This window comes from Aptenodytes forsteri, unplaced genomic scaffold (genome assembly GCF_000699145.1).
Source record: "Aptenodytes forsteri isolate BGI_AS27 unplaced genomic scaffold, ASM69914v1 Scaffold333, whole genome shotgun sequence".
NCBI lineage: Eukaryota > Metazoa > Chordata > Aves > Sphenisciformes > Spheniscidae > Aptenodytes > Aptenodytes forsteri.
Window position 1 is genome coordinate 1396314 of NW_008794542.1, and position 9342 is coordinate 1405655.

At 38.0% G+C, this 9342-nt stretch overlaps 1 protein-coding gene across 2 annotated transcripts in view; it reads right to left on the reverse strand.

Annotated features, from left to right (window-relative positions):
* CCDC149 (coiled-coil domain containing 149) overlaps positions 1 to 9342 on the reverse strand; it is a 46141-nt gene that overhangs the window by 10245 nt on the left and 26554 nt on the right. For both annotated transcript variants that reach the window (XM_019470216.1, XM_019470215.1), the window contains one exon: positions 3687 to 3763. In XM_019470216.1, the coding sequence (XP_019325761.1) occupies positions 3687 to 3763 (77 nt within the window). The remainder of the gene's footprint in view (positions 1 to 3686; positions 3764 to 9342) is intronic.

Sequence of the window (9342 nt, forward strand, 5' to 3'; positions counted from 1 at the left end):
AAAAAAAAAAAAAAAAAAAAAAAGGGCAAAACAAATCCTATGGCTATTTCAAAATGCAAAAGCCCCTAGACGAATGCACCTTCCTGTAACAGTGAAGGAATTTTATGTTAGAAGAAGAACTAAATCATACGGGGAACTAATGGTAGGAAAACACCCAATAGATATTCATACACAGTCAAAGGTAGCCACATACCCAAAAAGATACAAAAGAATCCAACAGAAGTCGTCAAATTAAAAAAGATGATGAATAAAAAAATTGTGTGGGAGGGCTTTAATAGGAAAGTAGAAAGCAGAGTCTTTTTCTTTTTTTGACAAAAAAAAAGTAAAGCCTGAGCTAAAGTCCCTGCAGAGTGCAAGACAAGCTTCAGAAAAACTTCTTGACTTCCAGCCAGCATTTACACACTAAACACATCTACTTTCACATTTTTCTCTGAAAACCAACTTGGTTACAGAAAATAAAGCTAAGCTTAGTATTCACACATCTAAGCAACAGATGTGGCCCAAAGAGTCCAATGCATATTTATTTATTAACAGTGACTCACATCCATTCATGAAGGAAGGACATGGGGGTATTGCTGCACTATATTCTGTGAATCAGGATCTGAAGTTGGATTACACACAGGGAATTTAAATTAGCTGCTGTGTAAGCTCAATTTCATAACTTATATAGCTTTGTGTTCCTCTATTTAATGAATTTTTCAAGGACTGTAGTGAAAAGTATACAGATCTCAAAATAAGCAGACAAATAAGTTTTCAGTAGTAGTAAATGCCTCATTTTCTTCTCCAGGGTTGGGTATCCTCTTATAACCTCTGCTGCACCCTACACCGCTGTAACTGGCTATACCCACAGCAGCTGCTGAGCCCTTTAATTCTACCTTGCCTCTGCTCCACGCTGATTACTGCAGAGCAAGAGGCAGCGCTGAAACTTTCCTACCATCCCAGACAGGAAAAGGCTGAGTCATGGTTGGCTCTTTTCTTAGGCTTTTTTTCAGTGGAAATCGGGAATTTTCAGGAAATGATAGATTTTTAAAAATACAGAATTACTTATCTGAATGTCTAGTGACATCAAATTATGAGAGGAATAAGGTGGTGTTCACTATGTACAATTACTGAATACACTTAACATATTATGCATGCATATTTGAACCACAATGTACCTAAGACAAAGCAAAGAATTAAATGCTTCTGCAAACATCACATTCTCTGCTTCCTTCTCAAAGCAAGTAGGCTCATAAAAAGAAAATCAGAGCCAAATCTATGCCCAAGCTTGCTTTCTTTTCAGCAATGAACCTCGCAAGAGATTTCTTTAATTAAAGCCCATTTTCCAAACAGGAGAAGCTAAAGTTTGTGGTAGGCAAAACTTCTACAGAAAATGAACTATGCTACCAGTTTCACCATTTCAAAAATTAAATATGCACTTCCTCTTGATTTAGCTTCCCCACAGTTCATTCATGCATTGCTCAAAAAGCAGATGACAAATACGTCACCTAACAAAAATCTAAAAGAGGTCAAGCTGTTTCTTCAATAGGATAAAGTTTATTAACATCATTTATTAACACCATTTGGAAGATATTAATATCATGGTGACAGCGGATGTTATAAATGTTATATGGACAATGATGCCTAAGTAGGAACATTAACTTCAGATTAAAAACCTGCAATTTATAATGTGTGTTTCTTTCAGCGCTAGACTGAACATCAGCTTTTATCTGTGTATTTTTTCCAATGACAAAAAGTTCAACTCACAACCAAATAATTTTTTCTCTCTGGATTTAAGACTGACTAGATGAGATACTCTCCATGTTCTGCCCCTCACCCCAGCCAACATTCAGCTGCAGAGTCCACTGTGGTAGTTCCCACACTATTTGTTACATGCTGCTGTTTTATGGAGCGGAAGCTCTCCATGCTCTGAAAAGAAAATTGGTGACCCACCAGGTGTTGGAAGGCTCTTTCTGACCACCTTGGGACTAGAGTGCACTTGGAAACAAAAGTGCACTCTTGATTTAAAAGGCAAGCAGCAAATCAACAAACCTTGGGGCTCAACAGAACTCGCAATCCAGTGTAAAATTCCTTTACAACTATTTAAGATCATCCTTTCTTACTATTTTCCTCAATTTAAAGGAATTGTCTTGTAGAGCAGTCTCTATTTCTCCTGTGGTCATCCAACTCACTTGACTGAACATCTTAATCTGTCAGATATAAAAATGTTCAGGTAACATTTCCGTTTATTTACATGCAGTGACAATATTTAACGTACTGCTAAAATCAGTTACTAAAAATATATGTCAAGCAGAACCTACTCCCAAATCCCACTGAGACATTGTAGCTCAGGCCTTCAGGCAGCAAAAGAAAGGAAGGAAAGAGACAGTTGTTATTGTATAAACATTAATTTGATGTCTTACCTGCATAGACCGACAATGGTGCAAGAAGTTCCCACTGTTCCATTTTTTTTAATACATTTTGCAAATATTAGAAATGCTGCATTTATTAGTGTATGAATTTCATGAAACACTGTTTTTGGAAAAAAATCTACAGTACCTTAAACTGGTGAGTTTGTGATACACATTTGTACTAATGTACAAAACCACATTAGGAGAGTCTTAGACAAATATTTCACCTGCATCTTTTGGAGAATGTGGGGAGGGACAAATGCACTAGTATACTATGTATGTTAGGTGACTAGCTGAAGAGTAATCCATAGAAACCAATTTGGGACCTTCAGTTCTGGAAAGCATCAATAAGAGAGCCAGTTCCAGGAAGGCGATTGAGAATGCCTACAACGGGCAAGCTAAAGAGGAAATACACCACACCAGGCCACACGGGTGAACAGCCTAGGTTTGTCAGAAGGTCTCTTCAGCTTTGTCAAATGTTTTCTTCTAGATGGAAAGGTTAGGTGGAAAAAACACAGAGCCAAAAAAATAGAAGCCTAAACCACACTATCTCCCACCCCCAGTAGCACTGATAGGAAGCTGTAAACAACAAAGCCTAATGATGCAAACACCAACAGTGGAGTAGCATAATTTACAGTGGTTAAAGAAGACACAATTAGGTGTAATGGGAAGAAAAGAAGCAAAAAGTAAATGTAAATTAAATATTGCACATTTTCCTAACAGCGAGGTATATTAGGAAGCAGATTAATCTCCCATTACTTGAGTAATTCAAAACCAAATACAATACTTAAGATGCTACAGGGAATAAACCTGTTCTGGAGAGATGGACTAGAAAATTTAAGATCATTTACATTTCCAATTTCTCAAAGTTTATGATTCTACAGAAAAACATTAAAAATACAGCGATAAAATCCATGGAAGTTACAAGACGTACAAAATTAATAAATAAAATTTGTTGAAAAACATAATGGACAATATCCTGTGTATCATTTTATACAACTGTTTAAATAAAATGGTTCAATTTTTTTTGCCTGTGGGCTATGGAGACAATTTGATTATTTGCAGTATTTAAAACTTTTTTTTTTCAGTATACATATTTGACTTAAGAGTTTAAAGAGTCTAGTGATTTTTGGTTTCAACTTAATATTTATTAGAGGTTTCTAATTTTGCGAATGTGCTAAACAGCACATTCACAAAATAACTGTCATTAAAAAAATTATAGCCAAGCTTTTCTTAAACGCAGATATTCCCTCAAAAACTAAACAACGCAAGCTGTCCTCTTGAATTTTTACTAACCTGGAAGACTCCACAAGCCAGCAATTTCCAAAGTTCTTAATTTCTTTTCTAGTTCTGCCACTCGATTACCTAGAATTCTTCAGAAAAACAAAAACAAAAGCCAGGGATAGTCAGCTGAGATGAGATTCCTTGTTATACTAAGGTAACCAAAGCCCAATTGCTTACATGACTACAGTTGAATTTTTAACTTGTTACTTAACTAGTGCAGTAAACGTGTATACAGTCATCTCTTTTCACTAATGGAAAACCTCCCCCAGAGTTAAAAGAAAATGAAATATAGTTGTCTAATCTGTACTGTAGTTTAAAAAAAAAAAAAGGTCTAGGATGTACTGAACATTCAACCTTTGCCCTTCGGTACAGACAAAGAATAGCAACTCACAATATAAAAAAGGTCATGTACTGAACATTCAACCTTTGCCCTTCGGTACAGACAAAGAATAGCAACTCACAATATTTCTATTTCCTTGCCTGCAAATATCTCTTCCCGGTTACTTTTACTTTCTCTACAGCTAAAACCAGAAGGTAAAAGCTACGCAGACAAAATATGGAAAACTCAGGACAACATCTAGATGGATTGTCAAGTTCTAAGATACAATTTTGGCCTAGTCCTTTATTCACAGAGGTTTCTCCATCACTAAGATTGCTTAAAATGGCAAGGAATATCTTTTCCACTACATCTTTTCTTTTAGTGCTGAACTCTGTTTTCTACTTTGCTAAAAAGCTTCAAGCTCTTTAGTGCCTTTATCACCCACTCTTAGTTTTCACTGCATTTCTTGGGTCATCTCTTCTTTTGTATCTTATTCCTATACAAATACTATCTGCAGTTAGCTTTCCTGCAGGATTTAACTTTTAGTCTTAATTCTCTCCCAAGATCAAATGAGAGATTTCTATCTTGCAAAGAGAGCTCTTCCTTCCAATGAGTTTTTGAAAGTGTTTCTCTCACAGGCACAGCAAGTCTCCTAGAGTTAAAAGTCTTTAAATAAATCCCAAACAATACTCAATAGAGTGAGAAACCTAGACAAGGCAGCAGTTCTAAAATGACAGCAGAGGTAATGGACACCAAGTTTTACTCATCAAATTACAGCAATGGGATAAGTCAGTTAAATTTGAACTGAATGCTGAGAAGCAGCATTTCACAACACAGCAAGGCAATAGTATCTTCTGCTCACCAGAGCTGTGTAATACTGCACCACGTGCTCTCCACCGAGGGTTTTATGCTGCAGACATTTGAGCATACTGGGAATGTCATTACTGACAAGATGGCAGAATCAGGGAAGGACATGAAGAATAGCAAACCCAGCAAATATCAAAGGGGCTAGAAAAAATTATTAACAAGGACTAAATATTTTTTAAATCTCTACTGTGAGGGCTTTGCAGTGACAGAATAAAAGCCTGTAAGTATTTTAAAGATTACAAAAATATCAAGATGAGAGAGAGAATGTAAAAGAGAAAGAGAAAGCTTATAATAAATATCAAAGAGAGCACCGAGAGGTACAGGGGTGTATATCAACTAAAAAGCAAACAGTCCATCACATTTACAAGCAGAGGAGAGAAGACATTTGGGAGCAGTTATGTTTATTTCCCCATCAAAACTCAGTAATCAAATAGGTTACCAAGGTTATGATGGATCTGTTACTGTCTTCTCCAATTACAATCAAAGTTGTTCAAGTCTAGATTTTGCTTTCAGAATGCTTCCATCTGGTATGAGAGACTCAGCCTTAATAACTCCATTTTCATATCCCAGTGTATGGCCCGACATCCAGCAACTGCGCTCTGCAGTACAAAGCAACAGGTGACAGAGAGAGGCACAGAGCAACTTACAAGAAGCTCTACCTTGCACACAGGGAGCCCACTCCCCATCTCCCTGTCTAAGGCCCCAGCAAAGGTCAGCTGAAGGACGTGGAGTTCCCCTGGCTTAGAGGGGCAGGGAACAGAGATGATGCAAGACTTCTTCCACGTCATATTAGGTCAGCCAGGGAGCCGACAAAACAAAATTGATGTAGCTAATGATTGTCACCACAAATGGGTGACAAGTTTAGCACTTCTGCCAGGAAAAGAAAAAATCCTTATTATTTTTGTAAGTAGTTCACCAGTAGTTCCAGGGCAGAAAAGGGGGGAAAAGATACTGCCCTCCCTGTCAGCTAGCTGTACCACAGAAGGAAACTCAACCTTCTGCATCAAGCTCACTTATTGCTACTGCTTTTTTTATTGACAGCAACAGCAAAGTCACATTTGTCTTGCTTCTCTTAAACTTTATAATTCATTTATCAGCTGTACCACACTATTTCTAAAGGTTTTGGAGCAAATATATCCTGGTAATTCCTACTGGATCCTCAGAAGAGGCGCTGAGCTATTTTTTAACCTTTGTTGCAGGTTCTCACATAGAAGGATCATTCTGCAGCTCTGAACAATGGTTGGCAAAAAGAGAGGACAATACTTAACCCTGCTGCTTTCATTCAGGAAGAGAGCAAAATACATTCAGTGATGAGTATGATTCTAGTTTGCTCCAAACCACATTATCTGAAGACAGGTATGGGAGAAATGAACCCTTCCTAAAGCTGCGAGTTCTTATAAAAGCATCTTTTGAGCAATAAATGTGTAAGCAATCCTGAACACAGAGTGGTTTATCCCATTCCTTCCTTTGCCCTGTGACCTCCAGATAATTTGCCACCTCCATATGTGCTGTGGGAAGACTGAGCTGTGGTGGCCTGGAACAGTAGGTATTTTTAAAGGGGCTGCATGGGTTGGTAGCATCAAATTCCCTAACCTATTTTTTTATCTCTAGCCATAGTGGACCAGATCCTTCAACTAAAACAGAAGGATCATGTCATGGACAAAGGTGCCGATAGTTATTTCTGTTGTCCTCTGGTCATGTGTCTAATGCAACAAGGGAGTTAGTCTAAACCTCCCTCCAGGATAAAGTTGCTCCCACCTGAATTTAGAAGCTCCCTTCTAGCTCTCCCATGCTTCCCAACATACATGGCCATAATCTGAAGGGAGCCGTGCTGATTTACAGCACCTGAGCTCCGTTCACCTCACTTTCAATTTAGATCTTGCTACAGAAGGCATATACCCTCATACAGATACAATCACCCAAATGTCTGTAAATAGGGTCTGTCACAGTCATATATCTAGTTCTATACATCATATGAAAACATTTACTCAGTTACAGACTGACACAATCCTTTTCGTAATTCTGGTCACAACCGAGCTTGCCCAAGTTAGAAATGTTAAAATCAGTGCAACATGTTTAAGCAGCAGAGCAGCTTCTACACTGATCTGGCTTGCATGGGTGCTGGCAATTTCAGGAACAAATTGCACTAAAAAGAACATCTAATAAACGGCTTATTGCTGGTAGAAGAAAAAAAGATTTTTATCCACTTGCTAGGTAGGGTTAGGACTGTTTATTTTTGCATTTATGTAACTATTTAATCTTGCAACACATTACTGCATACAGAATTCATTTACAGCTGCCCTTCCAAATTAAACTAATGTGCTTGTGAGGAAAAACATAGGATGTTACTTAAACTTAGCAGTAGTAGCTACCAATCACCTGGGGAAAATGACCTGTTTTCTTCCCAAACAACTTCTTTTTTTCTTAAAAGTGGCGCTAAAAAAATTAAAGGCTGGATTTAGCCCACTTGTTCCTAGGCACATACTCCCACAGCTCCTTTTATCATGCCACGTATTTAGAAAAGCGGCAATAATAATAGTGTGTCTGTTCCAAGAGCAAGTGGCAACGGATGTTTTCAACAACAGTATAACAGCAGAAAGTCAACTTCAACAGCACATTCAAATTCTAATCTATGTAAAAAAACCCACTGTCTTGTTTCCGCTTCAGTTAATCGGAAAGCAAATCTACCATTCTGCTATTGTAAACTTATATAGCCATATCTCAATCTGCAAGCAACAAAAAAGGTTTTGACTTTAGAGTAGGTTAACTGTTTGGAGGAAAATAAGTTCATACGGTCTGAAAAGTCTAATTTACTGATAATAGAATCACTAATAGGTCAATCATCTATCAAATATCAAAAGCAGAACTTCTTCCCTGAATGGAAAATCTCATCTTCTTTACCCAATAGAATCTCACCTTCTTCACACAACAATCTTAAAGAGTCACCGCATCCTCCAAACATGTTCTTTGCGCAGGAAAAGCCAGGCAAACAGGACAGAGAGGTGAAGGAGAAGACTTCTATCTTCTGATTTATGTAAAACCTTTTGTTATTACAATTCTCTCTAGTCCCACATCCTTCTCAACTTCCTACTTTGAATGGAGAAATGTCTTCAACAAAAGAATGCATCTTCTACTAGGACCAGTTTATGGACCTGTCTGTTTTACTTGTGCACTGACCTCACTCTCACCTCTAACCTTCTCTGACAGGTGGGCAGTTTCTTCCCCATTTTCAGAAGTCAGCAGTCTTTACTTGTAACTTTTTACATGGCAAATAAGTGCCCCCAACAACCAGCTAATGCACCTCAAATAAAGGATGATTTTCCCTGATGTCCTACCTGCATTTTCCTTTTACACTTTAACCCTTTTGTGTCTTAGGTGTTTCTTCTTGAAGTAGTTCCAATTCATCCTAGCTCCTTAAAAGCTTCTTTAATCCAACTAAAGCCAAAGTTGACAAAAAGAATGAGGATGCCACATAGGAGTGTTGCTGAGGCTCTTCACTCAACTTGCCCAGCATTTGTCTTTCTTTTTTTTCCCTTGAAGCATCCTGAAGTGAACACAATACTACAGCTCTGAGCACACTCCTGACCTGGGAGAGATGTGGACTTTCACCTCCCTCTAAGATCTGATCTTCTATTGGGCACAGAATATTAGTTTATGCACACATCCTATCTCTACTGCCATGGCTATATATGGCCAGTTGGGCACGCAGATAGAAGAATCATATCTGCTTGTGAAGGCTTATCTCAAGAAAGCCCATACTCAGTAGTTGAAAGCAGAGACAGTGGTATCAGAAAGTAAAGGCATCATCGCAATGATACATTTGAGAGATGCAAGAGACTGCATGTGATCAAAGAGATACAAAATTAAGAAAGACGTTTGCTATGGTTATAGGCAAGAGTATGCAAACTAGAACACCAGGTAATGATACAGTATCAGGATGTAAAAGGCAAAGATTGGTTATACTTGGAATAACAAAAGTTATTTTCTGGATGTTTTCCTTCTGATGTTACATTAGCATTAAGAAGGGAGAGAAAGCAGGTGTTAGCCCTTCATTAGCACTGCTCCGTGCAGGAACTCCTCTTGCATTACGTGACACACTTACAGACACGAATTGACTGAGCTGCCATCAGTTAGATCTGGGCTACATTTTCACCGCTTTAGTCTCCCTTTAGCTGATTAGGCATTTGCTTTCTCAAGAGTATTAAGAGTGGCTATAAACTGCTCTTCCACTTCTGTTGCCACATCACTAAGAATTATGCAGTGGAGTCTGCCTAGTATCAGAGTTATCAATTTTCAAAACGAATCATCTATTCTAGTGCAATACAGTTTACTTCAGTACTACTCCTTCCTTTCATGAAAGATGTCTGCCTGTTTCTGGCATCTGGTCCTGATGTGCTTTTGAGAAGCCTGAATAACCTCTGATTACCAGTAGTGACTCAGTGTTTAAAAAAAAAAAAAAAAAAGAAAAAACAACTCACCCAA